Raw genomic sequence first — 21,449 nt, 5'->3', positions numbered from 1 at the left:
TTCCAATACTGCATTATTACTAAACAAAAATAAGAACAGCCATACTAGATCCATCTAGCCCAGTGGCCAGTGCCAGGTGTTTCAGAGAGACTGAAGAGAACAGGTAATCATCAAGTGATCCATCCCTTGTCACCCATTCCTAGCTTCTGGCAAACAGAGGCTAGACACCATCTCTGCTCAACCTGGCTAATAGCCATTGATGGACCTATCCTCCATGAACTTATCTAGTTCTTTTTTGAACACTGTTATAGTCTTTTCCAGAGGATGTTGTAATGGCTAAGAGTTCCACAGGTTGACTGTGCATTGTGTGAAGAAATGCTTCCTTTTGTTTGTTTTAAACTTGCTGCCTATTAATTTCATTTATCGACCCCTGGTTCTTGCATTATGGGAAGTAGTAAATAACACTTCCTTATTTACTTTCTCCAGACCAATTGTGTTTTAAATAGACTCCTATCATATCCCCCCTTCAACATCTCTTTTTCAAGCTGAAAAGTCAGTCATTAATTGCTCCTCATATGGAAGCTGTTCCATACCCCTTATCATTTTTGTTGCTCTTTTCCTATTACAATATACCTTTTTTGAGATGGGGAAACCACATCTACATGCAGTACTCAAGATGTGGGCATACCAAGGATTTCTATAGAGGCATTATGATATTTTTGGTCTTATCATCTGTCCCTTTCTTAATGATTCCCAACATTCTGTTTGCTTTTTTGGACTGCTGCTGCACATAGAGTGGATGTTTTCAGAGAACCATCCAGTGACACCAAGATCTCTTTTTTGAGCTAATTTTGACCCACCCACCACTTTATATGTATAGTTGGGATTATGGTTTTCCAAAGTGCATTGTTTTGCATTTATCAACAATGAATTTCATCTACCATTTTGTCAAGTATCAGAGGGTAGCCGTGTTAGTCTGGATCTGTAAAAGCAGCAAAGAATCCTGTGGCACCTTATAGACTCTTTACAGTCTGCTTTGAACTTAACTATCTTGAGTAGTTTTGTATCATCTGCAAATGTTCCCACCTCATCATTTACTCCTTTTCCACATCATTTATGAATATGTTCAACAGTACTGGTCCCAGTAGAAAGCCCTGGGGGACACCTCTATTTAGTTCTCTCAATTCTGAAAACAGACCATTTATTGCTACCCTTTGTTTCTTATCTTTTAACCAGTTACTGATCCATGAAAGGACCTTCCTTCTTATCCCATGACAGCTTACTTTGCTTAAGAGACTTTGGTAAGGGACCTTGTCAAAGGCTTTCTGAAAGATAATATTCAGCTCTTATGTTGATTAAATTATGCTGACTCATTTGTTTCTTGTATCCAGGACCGGCGCTAGTGTTTTTAGCGCCATAGGCACATGGCCATTTCGCCGCCCCGCTCGCTGGTCCGTGGCTCCGGTGGAGCTGTTACAGCCATGCCTGCGGGAGGTCCACCGGAGCCGCAGGAGCAGCGGACCGTCCGCAGGAACGCCTGCGGCAGCTTCACTGGAACCACAGGACCAGGGGACCATCCGCAGGAACGCCTGCGGCAGCTTCACTGGAACCACAGGACCAGGGGACCCTCCGCAGGCACGACTGCGGCAGGTTCACTTGGGCCGCCTGTCGCCCCCTGCTGGCAAAATGCCGCCCCACGCAATTGCCTAGGCCGCCTAAATGGAAGAGCTGGCCCTGCTTGTATCTATGCCCAACTGCTGTGAACTAGGTAAATAAATAGTTCCTCATACATCATAAGCATAATTATAGAACAAACTACTCAATATGGGGCCAGTGATTATTATTTATATTTCTATTTATATATATTTTTATTTATATTTTTGCACTGTGGTTACTGGAAAGTAGTCATGGGAGCTTTGCAAAAATACAGGTAGATTTATAAATTGTTCAGATGGATCAGCAGGCCCTTCTGGTACTCAGACATCTTGGTTGCCATCAGATTCAAGCTCTTCCATCCTCAACTTACATGCAGATTGCAGGGTTGTCAGGTGTCCATTTTTCAACCAGAACACCTGGTCGAAAAGAGACCTTGGCAGCTCCAGTCAGCACCACTGACCAGGCCATTAAAAGTCCAGTCAGCGGCGCAGTGGACCTAAGGCAGGCTCCCTGCCTGCCCTAACTCCATGTCACTCCTGGAAGCAGCAGCACATCCATGTGGCCCATAGGAACAGGGGCAGCCAGGCCATGGAGACTCCACATGCTGCCCTCGCCCAGAGTGCCAGTTCCACAGCTCCCACTGGCTGGGAACCACGGACAATAGGAACTGCGGGGGCGATGCCTGTGGGAGGCAAGTACGGAGGGAAGGAGGTAAAATGGATAGAGTACCCATTGCAAACCATTGGTCTCATGTTATGTGCTCCTAAGTGCTGCAGAATGCTGCCCAAAGGGGTGGATAGTGGTGGTCAGCTGTAGAGGTTGGGGGGGAGGGGGAGTGGTCTATTGATGCCTCAACCAACATGTTAAAATTGATGCTTGGACATGGACAGCTGGGAATGAGGAAGATTGCATGCCAGATGGTTTATGTCTCAAAAATTTCTCTGTCTTTGTGGCTCGTAGTAATGCTGAGTCAGGTATTAGGAGCTGTGTGGTTTGTGCTGGGGCTGCTGACTACATTTTCTCTTTTGTCCTGGCATGCAGATGCCCAGTGAACAGCGAATCGCACTAGAATCCTTCAGTGTGTGACGAGAGCCATCACTCTTCTCTGTGAAGAGCTTTGAAGGCACTAAGGGAAGTTCTTCAACAGTTGACCGCACCTCTTACAGAAAGCCTGACAGATGAAGCCATGATGCATGTCATATCACCCAGCCATGCAGATGGACCTGGCCGCTGTGTCGGCTGCATCGAGGGAAGACTGTAGCATTGTCTTGGCCACTAACTGTCCCTCTGGGATGATAGCCTTAAATTGGTTGTAATGCGACTCAGGCAGCTGCTCAATAAAATCATTCAGTTTCTAATAGTTTACATACACCTCTACCTCAATATAATGTGACCCAATATAACATGAATTTGGATTGAACGCGATAAAGCAGCACTCGGGGGGGTGGGGCTGCACACTCCGGCAGACCGAAGCAAGTTCGATATAACATGGTTTCACTTATAACACAGTAAGATTTTTTGGCTTCTGTGGACAGCGTTATATCAGGATAGAGGTATAGCCGTATTTTGCCATCAGGGCTTGGGAACTGGCAATTTGAAACTGAAGCATGGCCAAGGAGTATGCCTTCCTCCCCAAAAGGTCCAAGCACTTCCAGTCCCTATCATAGGCAGTGGACCTCATCTGTTATTGACAGCTGTGGGAATTAATAGTGCCCACCACAAAGGAGTTGGGTGAAGGGTGGTAGAAGTCTCTCTCTCATTGGGACATATTTTTTGTCTGCCTGCTCTCAGGTAGGTGACACTGATGCTGAGGTCTGTCAAATGGTTTTTGCAGGGTCCAGAATTATCTCGTTAATGGGTAGGGCAATTTTTGAGGCAGGGAATGGAGTATTTCAAGGAGACGAGGATGGTGGATGTCCTCGACTTCTTCTAGCGGTATTTGGAGAGTGTCTGCCACTCTCTGCCAGGTCCTGGAAGAGGCAAAAGTCATCCACCAGAGATGCTGGGGAAGGCATGACTGCCTCATCCAGGGAGGCATGACAGGGTCACCTCTTCCTCAACACTGCCCTCCTGTTCCTCCACGATTTCTTATCGAGGTTCTGAAACTCTGGATACTGAGACGGAAGTGGTGCACCTCAAGGGTTCTTGGGTGGGGCTAGAAGCTCGAGAGGCATGGTGGCTATATGCAGCCCAAGAGTACCAGATGGCCACTGGGGTGGTGGTGGCACAGAGCTCAGTGGTGGTTCCCATGGGTGGCTGTACCAAGATGACAGTGGTGGGGCCATCCGAGAGTATGCCTGGGGACTCTGTTGATATTGGGCACCATAAGGGCTTGGGAGGAGTACTGTGATGCCACCTCCTTCAGTTCACTATCTAAACCCTCACTAGAAAGCAGGGGAGCATGGCAGGGTAGAGGGGAAGATTCCCATTACGGGCACAGCCGGTACAGAGAAGAGGAGACTTCAGTACATCTGATACACGAAGGTCCCTTGAGTGTCGGAATACTGGCAGTACTGACTGACTCGGTGCCGTTAACAGTACTGGAGAGGTTGGGGAGGGATGAGGATCTTGCCCATACCAGTTGCTCTGGTGCGATAAGGCATCAATGACTATACTCTTGGAGAATCGCGTACCAGCAATGCCTTCTTAGCGGAGTGCTTATTCCTGTCCTTGCCTCACAGCACCATGGACTCTGTACCCATGCCCTTCAGGTTCGTAGACTTATCAATGGTACCTGCCACTATAGATTTTCGCAAGCCGTGGATACCAGGCTGGGATTGTTGCAGTGCTGTTGGTACCAAGGAAACCGAGTGTGCTGGAGACAGTTTGTGGCTATCTCAAAGCTCGCTAGACGTCCCACTCTCTTTTTCAACTACTTACGAGAGGGGTCAGTGGCTTGTTTCTTCAACCAACAGCGTTTAGATTTTGAGGGCTGTCGAAAAGACTCATGTCTGCCAGGTTACTTGTGGCAAAGGTCCAGAGAGGATCAGAGAGCCCTCTCCATTAACATGATCTTCTGTCTGAACTCTCTATCCTTACAAGGCCTGGGCCTGAGTTGCTGGCAGACACCACACTTTTGCTGAATGTGGCCTTCCCCAAGTGTATGCACCGAAAGTGCTTGTCTGTAACAAGATCACCTCTTTGCAAGAAAGGCCCTTCTTGAAGCCCCATGAACCAGGCATACCTCGTTGGGGGAAGGGTAAAACTATCACTACACTAAATACTACGAGGCTAACTACAGAAATGCAAAATCAAAAGCAATGGTCGTAATAGACTGTGAATAGCTCCGTCTCTAGCCAAGGGTGGTTGAGAAGGAACTGAGGGGGGTTAGCCCGTGCATGCTGACTAGCCTCATGACAAGACAGGAGGAGACACAGTACATGTGCAGGCTTAACGGACACTGCTACCAATGTTCTCTGATTAGCACTGCAAGATACAAACACACCTATGGTGTAGCACCCATAGGGACACTACTTGAAGAAGAACCTTCTCTTCTGTATGCAGACCATGCCACAGTATAGTAAAACCTGCCTTAGGGTATGTCTACACTACGGGATTAATCCGATTTTACAGAAACCGTTTTTTTAAAACGGATTGTATAAAGTTGAATGCACGCGGCCACACTAAGCACATTAATTCGGTGGTGTGCATCCACGTACCGAGGCTAGCGTCAATTTCTGGAGCGTTGCACTCTGGGTAGCTATCCCATAGTTCCCGCAGTCTCCCTCGTTCATTGGAATTCTGGGTTGAGATCCCAATGCATGAATGGGCAAAAACAGTGTCGCGGGTGATTCTGGGTAGATGTCGTCACTCAATCCTTCCTTCGTGAAAGCAATGGCAGACAATCATTTCGCACCCTTTTTTCCTGGATTGCCCTGGCAGATGCCATAGCATGGCAACCATGGAGCCTGTTTTGCTTTTTGTCACTGTCATCGTATGTGTACTGGATGCTGCTGGCAGACAGTACTGCAGTGCTACACAGCAGCACTCATTTGCCTTTGCAAGGTAGCAGAGATGGTTACCATCCCTACTGCACCATCTGCCATTGTAAATTGGCAATGAGATGATGGTTATCAGTCATTTTGCACCATTTGAAATCAGAAATTGGCAATGATGGTTATCAATCCTTTTGTACCATCTGCTGCTGTCATGGGTGCTCCTGGCTGGCCTCGCTGAGGTCGGCCGGGGGCGCATGGACAAAAATGGGAATGATTCCCCAGGTCATTCCCTTCTTTATGTTTTGTCTAAAAATAGAGTCAGTCCTGCCTAGAATATGGGGCAAGTGTACTAGAGGACCAAAGAGCACAGCTGCTCCGGGTCAGAGCCCCAGAGATCCCGCAGAAATGATGAGCTGCATGCCATTCACGGGGGGTGCCCTTGCAACAACCCCACCCGTTGCTTCCCTCCTCCCCCAACCCTCCTGGGCTACCATGGCAGTGTCCCCCCATTTGTGTGATGAAGTAATAAAGAATGCAGGAATAAGAAACACTGAGTTTTTAGTGAGATAAAATGAGAGGGAGGCAGCCTCCAGCTGCTGTGATAGTCCAGGGAGTACAGAATCTTCTTTAGACATGAAAGGGAGGAGGGGCTGATGGAGCTCAGCCTGCAGCTGCTATGATGAGGATGGTTACCAAGCCTTTTGTACCACCTGCCGGGAATGACCGGGAGTCATTCCCATTTTTACCCAGGTGCCCGGGGCCAACCTCACCGATGCCAGCCAGGAGCACTCACGGGCTGATGATGACGATGGCTACCAGCCATTTTGCACCATCTGCCATCGGGAAGGGGATGCTAGTGTTCAGCACTGCAGCACCCTGTCTATCAGCATCATGCAGTAGACATAGGGTAACACTGAAAAAAAGGCGAGAAAATTTTTTTCCCTTTTCTTTTGTGGTGGGGAGAAGGGTATAAATTGACGACATACACCCTGAAAAGCCCGGGAAAATGTTTTTGACCCTTCAGGCATTGGGAGCTCAGCCAAGAATGCAAATGCTTTTCGGGGACTGTGGGATAGCTGGAGTCCTCAGTACCCCCTCCCTCTATGAGCGTCCATTTGATTCTTTGGCTTTCCGTTACGCTTATCACGCAGCACTGCGCCGAGTCCCTGCTGTGGCCTCTGTCTATCATAGCCTGGAGATTTTTTCAAATGCTTTTTGTCATTTCATCTTCTGCAACGGAGCTGTGATAGAACAGATTTGTCTCCCCATACAGCGATCAGATCCAGTATCTCCCGTACAGTCCATACTGGAGCTCTTTTTGGATTTGGGACTGCACAGCCAACCGTGCTGATCAGAGCACCACGCTAGGCAAACAGGAAACTAAATTCAAAAGTTTGTGGGGCTTTTCCTATCTACCTGGCCAGTGCATCCGAGTTCGGATTGCTTTCCAGAGCAGTCAAAATGGTGCACCATGGGATACCGCACGGAGGCCAATACCGTCGAGTTGCGACCATACTAACCCTAATCCAATATGGCAATACCGATTTCAGCGCTACTCCCCTCATCGGGGAGGAGTACAGAAATCGGTTTAAAGAGCCCTTTATATCGATATAAAGGGCTTCGTTGTGTGGACGGGTGCAGGGTTAATTCGGTTTAACGCTGCTAAATTTGGTTTAAACATGTAGTGTAGACCAGGCCTTAGTGACCATTTCTGAAGAGAGACCATCTGTCACCAGCAACTATTTGCAGAGGCCATGGAACTTTTTCCCCTATAATTTAACTGTGAAGAAACGGTGAAGAGTGACTACCTGTCATCTGCGACCAGTGACCACATTTCTCCCTTCAGAGCTGGATGCCTGGCCAGCAGCCGCTGCTCTCTTCTCTGCCTTCAGTACTGAGTGGCTAGAGAGCAGTGTCTATTAGTTTTTTTCTGGACGTCATTTAACATGTCTAAGGCCACGTCCAGACTAGGAATTAAAATCGATTTTAGATACGCAACTTCAGCTACGAGAATAACGTAGCTGAAGTCGAATTTCTAAAATCGAGGTACTCACCAGTCTGGACGGCGCTCCATCGATGTCCGCGGCTCTCCGTGTCGATTCCGGAACTCCGTTCGGATTGATGGAGTTCCGGAATCGATGTAAGCGCGCTCGGGGATCGATACACCGCGTCCAGACTAGACGCGATATATCGATCCCCGAGCAATCGATTTTAACCCGCCGATGCCGCGGGTTAGTCTGGACGAGGGATAACTTATAAATGTCTAAATAGTTTGTGTTCAGAGTACCATAGAGATCAACTCTCTTGTTTTATACTTCAACTGGGGCAACACTGAGGGTAGGGGACTTGCAAAGGGCTATAGCCACTCCAAAATTTTCCTTTGCCATCCCTGCCCCATTGCCACCTCTCCCCACACAAAGGTCAAACTTTATGCAGAAGTAAGGGTGGCACAGTATGATATCAGCACCCTTACTGCCAGGAGCAGCAGAAAAGTTATAGGGGCTGATACGTACAACTTACTTGAACCACACACAAAGTGGCTGGGGACTGCCTGAGGATATGGCAAGGGATCCAGGACTGTTGCCCATATGGTGCAATCTTGCAAAGCTGGTTGAGCTCCTGGTCTGGCATCCATTCACAGACCCTATTGCTCTTTGCACAGGCTTATTAGCAACCAGGGGATACACTTTTCAACACCCTCCCTGGGAGGAAGTCACGCTGACTTGGACAGCTCAAGTGCAATAGGAGGTGGGCCATTCAGGCAGTGGAGAGAAGCTGAGTGTACCTCTTTGGAGCAGTTGGCTACATCAAGTCTCTGTGAAGGCTGTCAGAGGGGTTTTAAGCAAACAAACAAAAGAACAGGTCAAAAGAGGACCTGTAAGTTGTCCAGTCAGAAGTACTGACAGGACACAAAAGTCCAGTTATCATCTGTTGGGGCATCAAAACAGTGGGGTGGCTGCATGCAAACATCACCGCCAGCCTGCCGCCCACCAGCCTGGGGTAGGGGAAGGGAAGGCTGGGTCATCAACCCACACCAGTCCCTTCTCAGCCAGGGCCACCCCTACCTGCATATCGTGGGCAGGCAGGCTCCACATTAAATAACTCACTAGTCCTACAAACAGCCTCCTTCACTAAATAAGTCTGATGCAATCCCTAAGCACCATTTGTACTGTGCACTGAATGAGGCAGGGGCTATATAGAAAATAATATGTAATCCTGACCTAAAGGATGCCTCATAATGCTTATGGACAACGGGGTCAGATTAAGAATACACAGGCAGCCTAAATTCTGGCATTTCATAACTTCTGAGTGTTTGACTTTGCAAACTTAGTTTATTTTTATGTACAACACATTTTTTTAAAAAAGAAAACTAAAAATACTTTTACAGTATGGAACAATACTGATCCTATAGGTGTTATCAGCAGGGTTGGAATCTTTAATTCCTCAGCACAGAACTCTAACATTTGAGCTAACAGAGCCTAATACTACTAGCAGGTGCTATCTTCTATGTGGACCAGCCACAAGAAGCATTTCATTGTCAAAAGAATATTTTTAGCAAAGCAAGTAAGTAAGTAAACTGGACATGTGATTCATAAAATAGAATTTTCATCTCTTCACTGTTTGAAAAATATTGCAATATTTTTACCCTAGGATAGCTCAATTTGACCTAGAAATTCAAAACTGAACATACTCTATTACTCTGATAAGGACTAATGCATAGGTCCCCAATCTGTGGGGCACCCCCTCCCCCAGGGATGCACGGAGGTATGTTCGAGGGGTGCAGCTGAGGCCCAGGAGCCCAGCCCTCAAGGGGCACTGGCTGCCAGCCCCACACCCAGCTATGGCACCAGCCTCAGTCCCCCACCTCCCAGAGCCCACAGCCCTGCTCCTGGCCCTGGCTCCGGTGGACAGGCATGGACAGGGGTAAGGGCAAGGACAAGGTAAAAATTTGGGGACCACTGAACTAATGCCTTTGAGTGTTTTTGAAATTTTACAATTACATTTTTGAATTATTTAATATTTATGCACATCTTAGGCAAGTCTATATGGTCCAACACAGACAGTCCAATCTCTAACAACTTTGAAAGGTGATGTAGGTATTAATCACAGATTTCTAGTCTTTATTATGTCAGTGAAGAGTCTAAAGTTTACAGCCAAACTGAGCCTGTGGGGATTACGAGTGCCTAGGCTGCTACCTACACAGCTTTTTGAAACAGCAACAGTGTAAAACTGACAAACTAATAAGGGCTTGCCTACATGAACAGTTAGTTTGCAGCAAGCTAGGGATTAAATCTACCCCACACTAGCCTGCCCACAAACTAAGTGTCCGTGTGGACCATGCTGCCACACACTAAAAGTTCTGTAATGCTCTCTGATCTATTCCTGTTTCAAAGCGGAACAGATTAAAGTGTATAGGAGAACTTCTAGTGCACTGCAGCAGGGTCCACACAGACACTTAGTTAGGGTGACCAGGTGTCCGGTTTTTCACCACAACACCTGGTTGAAAAGGGATCTTGACAGCTCCAGTCAGCACTGCTGACCAGGCCATCAACTGTCTGGTTGGCAGGGCCACACAGCGGGGCTGGTAGACTCCCTGCTAGTCTCCATGCTGTGTGGCTCCCAGGAAGCAGCCAGCATGTTCCCCCTCCGGCTCCTACAGGTAGAGGTAGCCAGGGGGCTCTGCATGCTGCACCTGCCCTAAGCATCGCCACCTCAGCTCCCACTGGCTGAGAACCACGGCCAATGGGAGCTATGGGGGTGGCACCTGTGGACAGGGCAGCAGGCAGAACTGCCTGGCTGTCGCTCCGCCTAGGCGCCTGAGTGGGGGACATGCCGCTGCTTCTGGGAGCTGCTTGAGGTAAGCGCCGCCCAGAGCCTGTACTCCTGACCCCCTCTCGGGCCCCAGCCCCCTGCCCCAGGCCCAGCCCTGATCCCCCTCCCACACTCTGAACCCGTAGGAGCTCCAAGCGACCATACCTGCAGATGTTCAGGTAAACAAAGCGTCTCACGGCCTGCCAGGGGCTTACTCTGAACAAGCCATGAACCAAGTTTGGGAACCCTTGTTCTAGAATGATCCAGATCAAATCAAGTCTATGTCTTCTTAAAAAAAAAAAAAAGGGAGCATGAAAAACTTCAATTCTCAGAATGTTTTCTTTCCCTACCTCCACTATCATGCATAGTGTTTTTAAGACAGCCTTAAAGTGAATAAAATAAAACATTAATGTAAATAGAAACAACATAATTAAATGTAGGAATAAGTTTAGCAGGATAGCTGCAGTCTGTCAACTGAATTTCTATTGAAAATAGATTTAATACTTCAACATATTAAAAATTTAGAATATTTTGACTCCCTGCATTTGGCTTTTACATTAATGTAGAATGATCTTCTATAGAAGCTTTTTGCTTTTGTGGCATACCTAAGCACTTATGCCCTGCAGAGAAAGAATGAAGTCAACATTTTCAGCAAGAAAATCTACTTTACTTAATGCCAAAATAATGGAGAGAAATGTATGAAGTATTAATTCAATTTGAAGCAGAACTGACCTGTAAAGACAGAATTATCTATTTAAACCCATGTTATTGGCATGAAGCAGAAACATATTTGAAGAGACTTGAAACTTCTAAAATGTAAGTTAGTTCTGTGTATTCATATGCCAATGTCACAATAAGGAAAAAAGACTGAACCATTTCATATATATACACACCAACAATTTTAAATTCCCTAAATACTTCACCAAAACAACTTAAAAGTTCTTCCGCATCATTAAACATGTCAGTGAGAATCTGCTATTGTCTCATAGCTGACTGGAATTCTGTTATTAAATGAATAAATTCTTCTTAGACTGTGAACTGAATATATGAAAGTCTTTACAAGTTAGTCAAAATTGTTCAGACATGGTTCTGAAAAGAATGAACAATGTACACATCTACCCAGATATAACGCTGTCCGCAGGAGCCAAAAAAATCTTACCACGTTATAGGTGAAACCACATTATATCGAACTTGCTTTGATCCGACGGAGTGCTGCTTTACCACGTTATATCCGAATTCGTGTTATATTGGGTCACGTTATATCAGGGTAGAGGTGTACTAGAAAGTACAAGTATTTGTACAACAGGGAGTCTGCCTTATCCCTGCTGCACCACCAACTGGAAGCTGCCCACGATAAGCACTACCTGGCCAGAGCCCACATCCCTCATGCCCGCTGCCCCAGCCCAGAGCCTCTTCCTGCATACAAACTCCCTCCCAGATCCTGCACCCTCTCCTGCACCCAACCTCCTGCCCCAGCCCTGAGCATCCAGCAGGTCCTGGCAGCCTGCCGCTTCCTGCAGCTCCCACTGGCCAGGAACAGTGAACCACGGCCACTGGCAGCTGCAGGGGGCCAGGCCTGTGGACGGTCAACGTAAACAAAATGTCTCATGGCCTGCCAGCGGATTATCCTGCTGGAGCGCATGATAGAGCAGTGGTGGGCAACCTAAGAATTAAGGACCATCCAACAAGGGATCCCATTACATACACAATTAAGGACATAAAAGTATCAGAACCTACATCCATGAAAATAAGAGCACCTTTATAAACCATTGCTTCAATTCTGCAGTCAAACTAACTGTACGTCAAAGAAGCCAAACAGGAAGTTAATGTACCTGAACATTTTCTACGTAACTTATCTAAATGGTGGTGCAATACAAATTCATACTTAGCGCCTTACAGAAACTATCTTCATTAACTCCCTTAACATTTTCTGTAAGAAGTGATTACCAAGTTCAAGCATGCTTCTTTATTTTTTTCAAATGGGTACACTAAACAGACAAAGGTTAACAATATGATTGATACAGAGCAATTAAATACCATATATATTACAACTAAATTGTTGCAACCAATAAATTCTAAATCAAACTCTTTTAAGCAGCACAGTATAGATAACTATGTAAAAACCCATGCTGTTGTATGAGTACAATTCAGAGTGTCAAAAAAGCAGAAAATAGCTGAGAACTTAACAACTGGACAGTAACAGACCGTGAATCCCTGTAACAATTGAACCTGGCGATATTGTAAACAAAAGAACTCTCAACTATGCTTGTAGCTGTTTCCATCACTTCACACTGATTCGAACATTCTAGGCCTCATTGTGATGATCCTGGAATCTTTTTATTTACATAATTCATTTGTACTGTATTACATACTACCAACAGTCTAACAAACAACGTATACAGTATGCTCAATATGTCCTGGCCTGATTCTAGTCTGGAAAACTGAGTTCTGCCTACCTAGATTCTCTTACAGATTTTAATTGGATATAGTATGCTTCACTTCCTGTTCTAAATTTTGCACTGTTATACATTGTTAAACAGCAGCTGTATTTCACCCCAGAACACTCCGTAATGGATACAGTGATTCCTATGTACACTAGATACTTGGATTCTTCTCATATGAAAGGCACTATTAAAAACTCGAGTTCCCTAACTAATCACCACCTATTTTAGCATTATGAAATCACCTTATTGTCCTCCCACTGTAATTTTATCAATGATATTATCAAAACATTACTGAAACAAAATATTATTGCCAAATTTCAGGATTCAAAAATTATGAGTCAGGTTTCAGTCATGAGTAGCTTTAAAAAATCATAATTTAAAAAAAAAGTAAACTTCAGAGTCTTTATTTACCTTTGAGTTGAGCCTTTATTGTTCATATTTTCAGACTTCCCCTTCCCCTCCCCCAAAATGAAGGCTAGAATTTTTTTTTTTTTTTAATAAACAGGGAAAGTCAGATTCTCATTGTCACATGACTCAAGGAGCAGGGGCATTAAAAAAATCAAGTATCAGAATTGTGAACATACTATTGATGTAAAGGAAAAGATAATGCATTGCTTTCAAACACAGCACATATACAAATCGGTCAAATGCCAGTTTATTAAGACACTTGCACTCAAAACAGATATCCACACAATTCCAAGAATTGGACTTTTCTATAGCACTCAACACTTTTGTATATGAGCACGTCACACAGATGAATGAGTTTATTCTGACAAGAGAAACCATGTCACAGAAGGGGAACTGAGACACAAAGAGAACAACTTGTTCTCAGGAAATTTGTGGCAGGGCTGGAATAAGACATCAAATGTTCCGAGTACTACTCCAAAGTGAGCTAAGACAGGGAGGCTTGTTTTTAAAAAGTTGTAAATGCCAACAGAAAACCAGTTTTTATTCAGGGTTGAGGATGGGACAGACATAGCCTTTTTGAACTACAACAGAGTTGGGAGTTTCTATCTTGCTTCTGTGGAAATAGTGCTAAATTAGAGAACATAAGTTTAAGAAATCTTCCCTCGCCTTGCTTTGGCCAGTCTAACATCAGTTTCCACAGAAACCAAGTCAGTCAAAACCTAAAAAACTCACTTGTTAACTACAGTAACAAATGTGGGAAATATGAATTATGAAAACTTAGCTGAGAGCCATAGATTTCTAAATTTGGAGTGATTCAATTTAAATTTTTTAATTACAAATGAAGGGAACGTTCCTACTGCAACAGGAGTAATTTCTGGAAGGAAAATTAGTTAATTTATCCTGCCCTCGTAATCACACCAGATACCCACACAGTTTTAATTGGCCAGGAAAGTTTCAACGCCTCCTTTCATAACTTTATTTGTAACGTTCTCTTCGTCAGCATCCATAAATTATAAATTGTCAGAATGGACACAGATGGAGTGTCCAACCTGTTTTGAAAGCATCTATGACAGGTTAGAGAAGGCACCTCCCGCCAGGGCCAGCTATAGGCCAATTCCACCAATTCCCCCAAATCAGGCCCCGTGCCTAAGAGGGCCCCGTGCCCAGTGGCAGGGCCACCCAGAGTGGGGGGCTAGTGGCCAAGAATCCCTTCCCTGGCTAGAGGCGCCTTTTTAATTTTTACTCACCCGACGGCGCTCCGTGTCTTCGATGGCATTTCGGCGGCAGGTCCTTCACCTGCTCTGGGTCTTCAGTGACACTTTGGCAGCTAGTTCTTCAGTGCCACCGAAGACCCGGAGCAAGTGAAGGACTAGCCGCCGAAGACTCAGAGCGCCGCCCGGTGAGTACAAGCCCTACTTGGTTTTTTTACTTTTTTTTTTTTTTTAAGTCATCCCTGCCGGGGCCCCATCGAAACTGTTCGAATCAGGCCCCACACTTCCTAAAGCCGGCCCTGCCTCCCGCCACCACCACCCTGAATTCTGAGGGTTGGCCCTTCATACCAGTCAGTGATTTCAGAAGAGAAAGTCACCATAACATTCTCTCTGCTTAACTAGCAATGAAAAAATCTCATCCTCGATCTGCCAGATATATGATAAAAGCAACAAAGAGTCCTGTGGCACCTTATAGACTAACAGACATTTTGGAGCATAAGCTTTTGTGGGTGAATACCCACTTCATCAGACGCGTGCATCCCCCACGAAAGTTTATGCTCCAAAACATCTGTTAGTTTATAAGGTGCCACAGGACTCTGTTGCTTTTTACAGATCCAGACTAACACAGCTACCCCTCTGATACTAGGATATATGATGCTATTAATGCTAACAGCCAAAGGAACACATAAAACTGGTTTTGAGGTTGATATTGTATTAAATGAAAGTTTCTGAGAACATCAATGTCTGGAATCAGATATTTAACATCCTCGGACTCTATAGACCAGGGGTTGGCAACCTTTCAGAAGTGGTGTGCCGAATCTTCATTTATTCACTCTAATTTAAGGTTTAGCATGCCAGTAATACATTTGAAAGTTTTTAGAAGGTCTCTTTCTATAAGTCTATAATATATAACTAAACTATTGTTGTATGTAAAGTAAATAAGGTTTTTTTAAAATGTTTAAGAAGCTTCATTTAAAATTAAATTAAAATGCAGAGCCCCCCAGACCGGTGGCCAGGACCTGGGCAGCGTGAGTGACACTGAAAATCAGTTTGCGTGCCGTGCCATTGGTTGCATACCCCTGCTATAGACTATACTTACTCTAATGAATAATTTTTTTATAAGTTAGAATAAAGTGCAATCTCTTGATTTAGTCTTAGACCCGAGAATTTAATATAAGGAAGTCTTCTAAAAGGCAGAAGAGACCTTGAGGCATCTGCACTTTTACTAATCAGTCCTCAAACTACAAAGTACATGAACATTCTACCTTTTCAAATGAACTATCACCACAGAGACACGTTTGGAAAAGACCTTAGGCACAACTGAAAACTAAATGGGAGAATTCTGTACTGGTAACAATTCTCACCAGAATGGGTATGAACATTACTTCTTTTCAACAGGTTAGATTAAAAATGAAATTAAGTTTCTGAGGGTGAGAACTGCATATCAACGCTGTGAATGCAGAGATGACCAAAACTGAAGTTTAATCATTTAAAGTTTCACGTTATACCAAAAGTAATGTTCATTATGCATACAAATGGTGCTGTAGTTTTCCTCTTCAGGACTCTCTATAACACACTCATTTTTAAATAGCATCACCAAGAATGCGTCTTCTTTTGTGAAATTGTGATTATTTTAAACAGATATGGATATAAACTTCTAAATCTAAAACAGACCCAGGAAGAAATACACATTCAGTTGTAAGAGGCACCAAGCTTGTAGAAATAGCCATCTCCTTTTGGATGATCAACTAGACATTATTCAGTACCATTAACATTGAAAAAAATAAGCAGAACACAAAAGGATTTTCAAACAAATTCAAAAATCAGTTATATTCTGAGTGTTTAGCAACAAAGAAGTCTTTCCCTCATAGTACAACCTATATTATGCTGCTTCAGAAATGGTAAATTTATTTCCTTAAGATGCGAGAATACAATCATTTAACCCTTAAATGCCAATAATTTATGTGCAGTGTTAATGACCACCTTGATCGATCGGCGCGCTCTCTGTGAGAGCTGATGGACCAATCACAACATGTCATTCCTGTTGTTCTAGTCTAGCCAGTCCTTCAGCTACCTGCTGGCTCGGCTGTCAGTGGCACTGGATACCCGATCGACATAGCGCATCATAGTCCAAAACCCCTGAGTGACATGTCAGCCTCAGCCTTTGAAGTAGCTGGGATTACAGGCACATGCCACCGTGCCTGGTATTAATGACCAAGGTAATATAATGGTTCAACACCCTTGTATGCATGCCCTTCTATATTAGGAAGGTAACCTATAATTTATCAATCTGAAATCTAAAAAAGAGTTACCAAAATAAATGTTTTTATTTTCAAACAAAACCTAAATGTGGGGCCTAAATCTACACCCAGCAACTGTTGTCAGAAGTGCTGTCAGACTGTCAATGCATACTCCCTGCTCACAACAGGACCACATGCTTGGGATATGAGAACACAAATACACCTGCAATGGGGAAACAAACCCAATAAAAAGTTTCAGAGCTGACTATGCAGCAGAATAACTGATTGTTTTTTTAACTTTACTGGATAGATAACTTTTGGGCCTGTCACTGCCTCCAGTGTACCTTGAATCTAGAAAATTGAACTGAGCAACTGAGCACTAGAAGCATGTGTTCGTTCTTCCCATCCACATCCAGCAGAGGGAGACTTGGCTGTCTAGCCTGCTTTACATCGTGAGTCTGTTTTTGTTAAATGGGGGTATTTAAATGTCCTGCTGTCAATCAAAACGTACTTCCTACAATCACAACCAGCTCCTCTGTAAATATCCCAGCGCTTGGTTTCTACAAATAACAGGACTCCAAACCTGAGCCAGGCAGCTGGGGTCAGAACCGAACAGCCAGTTGAGCCGCCGAGCCCCCAACTTGTTTCTTTGTTTAAATGTCCGTGAATATCCCACCACCACCACACACACACACACACCGTTGCTGCTTCGGGCCTCTCTCACGCACAGTTTACAAAACACACACGAGCCGGCCGCGGCTGGGGAAGCCGCTTGGGACCGGACAAGAAACGTCAAACCCAGGAAAGGCAGGAACGGACCCAAAACACGAAGCGAGCCACGAAGCCCAGGCACGGCCGCCGCCGGGAGTCCCGACCCGGGGCAGGCACTAGGGAAGAGGACGTTATCCCTCACCCCCTCTCCCCCACCCCTGCATGATAGAGGCAACCGGGGGGAATTCCCACACCCACACCCACATTTAGCGCCCACTCCCCCCTGCGAGCCAACTTCTGGGCAGCTGCTGCCCCCCGCTCTCCGGCGGCCTGAGAGCCCCTCATCTGTTGCTCCCTTGACTTTGCTGGGTGACACCCCCCCGGTGCCGGGCCAGAGTCCCCCACACGCGGCTCCCCGTGGGGGCGGGGAGCGGGGTTATGCCGCTCGGTGGCGAGGGGCAAGAGGGCATCTGGGGGCGGGGGAGCTCGCAGCTGCCCTGCCAGGAGATCCGGGCGCAGAGGCGCGAGGGGTCCCCGCCGGGGGTCCGCATCCCCCCATTGTTTCCCTCTGGTAGCGGCTGTTGTGACCGGGGTTGCTGCCACCCCCGGGCTGTTCCCCTCATCTCCCCCCTCCCACGGCGCCGGCGGGGGCTCCCCTCGCCCCGCGGGCTCCCGGCCCCTACCTGCCGTGGAACCAGTCCTTGCAGATGTCGCACTCGATCATGAAGCGGCTCACGTCGTAGGGCTCCCGGCACACACAGTACACAGGGGTCGCGGTCGCCGCCGCCGCTCCGGCCATCTTTAAAGAACTCACTGCCTGAGCCGCCCTCCCCCTCCAACAGCCGCCGCCAGCGGCACCAATAACAACAGCGCGCGCGCGCCAGCGGCGACACGAGCGAGAGCGCGCGCGCGTGCGGCCCACACAGTCATTTAGCCAGTGAACGCTCCACAGCTGAGCATGCGCGCCTGGGAACTTCGCCTCCCGAGAGCAGCAGCAGCAGCAGCAGCAGCAGCAGCTCGGAGACGTACGAGCGGATGCGACACTTGAGCGTGCCCGCCAGCCGTCTACGCTATATTGGATGCGCGACAGAAAAGCACGTGCCACAACTCCCTCTGGAGGCGGAGCAGGCAGGCGGCTAGGGCACGCGCTCGCTCCTCCCCCCTCCCTTCCCCCGCGTGACAGTTCCGGGCGGGGGAGGGGGCTAGAGATGGGGAGCGAAGGGTTCCGCGAGGACACAGAGAGAAAGAGCTCGAGCGCCGGGAGGGGGGAAGCGCCGGCTCCCTTATGTAACCGAGCGGGGCAGACGGGGCTGCCGCCTCCCCTCTACGGAAAGTGCCGACAGCTACCGGACTTGCCCGAAGTTCTAGACTTTGTTTTTTTCCACGCTTGTGAATGAGACCCGGGGGGGGGGTCCCCTATCGCGGGGGCGGCGCGGCAGTGCCCGCGGCACCTGGGCACGGGGGGTGGGGGAGTGGCTGGCGTTATAGGGACACTAGAGTCTGGCGGCTCGGGACATTGCTGGGATTTCCATGAGGCCTGCCTGGTGCAATACAGGACACATGGTTGCTGGCGCCAGGTGGCACAAGCCATTTGCTGGGAGTCCAGTGTTGCTATAGGGACACGGGGTTTGGCATGAGGCAGCACCGAGCATCTGCTCAGAAGCTGGCCGCAGGGCACCACGCTATGGGGCAGTGGAGTTCAGCCTGTGGTTTCCAGCCCCCTAGGGGTCCGTGTACTATGTCTAAGATTTCCAGAGGGGTGATCACTCTTGAAATGTTTTAGGGGTCCTCAGATTAAAAAAGGTTGAAAACCACTGTGACATGCAGGAGGGCTAAAAATTGATTTTATAACGCTACACGAAAACCCAATTTTTTAATTTAAATTGCACTTTTATTTTTTTTACATAATATTTTTCCATTTAAAAATAAACCCAATTAAAATGAAATCTGATTTTAATACAAAATATGTTAAGGCCTACAGTTATAATCTTTTAAGACATTACATTAAAAATATGCTTAATCCATGAGTCTGTATCAAACACTTTTCCATTAAAGGCATCTTTTCTGTATAAAGAAAGAATTGGGAGTAAAACATCTAGGGTTTATGATCAAGGTTTAAATAGGGCACAATAGGTCACATACTGTCTTAAGGGGTTGATCCTGTCACTGTGCTACTGGGTGAAAGAAAAAGGCATTTGGACCTGACCTCTGACTACAGGAAACATCTTTATGATCTCATCAAGCTCATCCATTCAGCTCACCTGGATGCTCTCCTGCTCCTGTTTGATAGCTTTTCCCAATGTGACACCTGATTGGCTCAATACTCATATTATGAATATTATGACTTCACCCACTTTCAGTCCAGCTCATGATAAAACACTGATCTGCCCAGTAACTACCAGCCCTTGCTTCTGGATGGGTCTGGCCACGTCAAGCAAATTACATTGCTCTGTTTCCATGCATGTGTACACAGAGAGCCAAACAGCAATCCATTCATTTCTCAACTCCCTTTCAGTCTCCAAACAAATAAAATACTATAGTGCAAAAGGTATGTAGGTTATGCTAGCAAAAGTCTTGGATTGTTGTTTGTTCTTTTGGTTTTTTGGATGGGAGGGGGAATATAACAAGGAAGAAGAAGCAGAGTATTCTTCAGAATGCAGCCTCTAGTGTTGATTTCAGTACCTGGGAACTGGAGAAAAAAAAACTGACATGGCTGAGGGTAATAAAAAAAAACACCCTATTTGGGGATGCTTTCAAGAAATCCTGTACCAGTGGGTAAAAAGAGAACACATGTCAAATGTAAACAGTGCAACAAAGAGATGCAAGGCCTGGTTGTCAGAATGAAAGAACTTTATGAAAAATGCTCCTCAGAAGGCACTGACTTTGAAGAATATGATGTGGACATAGCTGAACAATCTGGATCAGCTGGTTAGTAAACTTATTTTTGCACCCTTCTTATGGCTTGCCTACCATGTCTTACAATGCTAGTAAATGATTACATGATTGTTATACATTTGAGTTTTGGGTGAATTATGTATGAATTTCAAAATGTTTGTGTTCAACATATAACTGGTATGTTAGTTTGTAGGACAGGGATTTATCAATTACATTTCTACTGTCACTGCTGGTCTTGTGAAATGATTTTTATTGCTCAATATAATTAAACATCTTAGGTGAAGATTTCCTGTCTAAAAGTAAAGTTTTATTAGGCATTTATGAATTTTAACATTTAAAAAAAAATCAAGCTGTTTGGTATGTTAGATATAAGAACTTAAATAGATTCAGATAATCCTTATGGTTTATTAATTATTTTCCTCATAAAAATAGGTGTAGAATAACTTTTATAATTTAAATAGTAGTACAGACAACTGCAGTAGGAGGAATATTTCCTTTACAATTTTTTTTAAAAGCAATGTACTGGATAATACTCAATACATGAGTGACTTTTTTTACCATTTTTTTTCAGGTTCCAGCTCAGGCAAAAGGAATATGAACTGCCATAATCTGCAGTGTCTACAATTTCAGAATCATCTGTTGATACCACTAGGGCTGCAACTAAACAGACATCAGACAGTAAATTACCTGTATTAAAAAAAGACTCTTCGTCATCCAGTAAAACCATGAATGAGTTTATAATCAGGACCAGCAAATCTAGAAGAAGATAACGTAGGGAACCTGAAAGATATATGGGTGCAGTGCCCAACTGGTGCATCCTCTAGGCCAGTGGGTCTCAAACTTTTGTACTGGTGACCCCTTTCACATAGCAACCCTCTGAGCCCGACCCCCCCTATAAATTAAAAACACTTTTTAATATATTTAATACCATTATAAATGCTGGGGGGCAAAGCCGGGTTTAGGGTGGAGGCTGACAGCTCACAACTCCGCTTGTAATAACCCTGACCCCCAGTTTGAGAACCCCTGTTCTAGCCAAAATTTAAGTACAACTCCAGGAGTAAAAAGAAAGTAGTGTTGAAATTGCCGAGTACTTGTGTAACAGCCACTTTGCTTCAGCTTCCCCAAAGAGAGCAGGAGGAACCAAACTAATTCTCTCCCAAGATGTATGATGGAATTCAGTGGTTGACTGTTTTG

The 21,449-nt window shown here is 45.6% G+C and overlaps 1 protein-coding gene across 1 annotated transcript in view; it reads right to left on the bottom strand.

The window, feature by feature from the left end:
* KDM7A (lysine demethylase 7A) overlaps positions 1–18,240 on the bottom strand; it is a 100,819-nt gene extending 82,579 nt beyond the window's left edge. The window contains exon 1 of the mRNA XM_030544159.1: positions 18,044–18,240. Within this exon, the coding sequence (XP_030400019.1) occupies positions 18,044–18,159 (116 nt within the window). The 5' untranslated portion in view covers positions 18,160–18,240. The remainder of the gene's footprint in view (positions 1–18,043) is intronic.
* Positions 18,241–21,449: the final 3,209 nt, after the last annotated feature.

Source organism: Gopherus evgoodei, chromosome 1, assembly GCF_007399415.2.
Source record: "Gopherus evgoodei ecotype Sinaloan lineage chromosome 1, rGopEvg1_v1.p, whole genome shotgun sequence".
Lineage (NCBI taxonomy): Eukaryota > Metazoa > Chordata > Testudines > Testudinidae > Gopherus > Gopherus evgoodei.
Note: the sequence above shows the minus strand (reverse complement) of the source record. Positions and strands in the feature narration are given on the sequence as shown.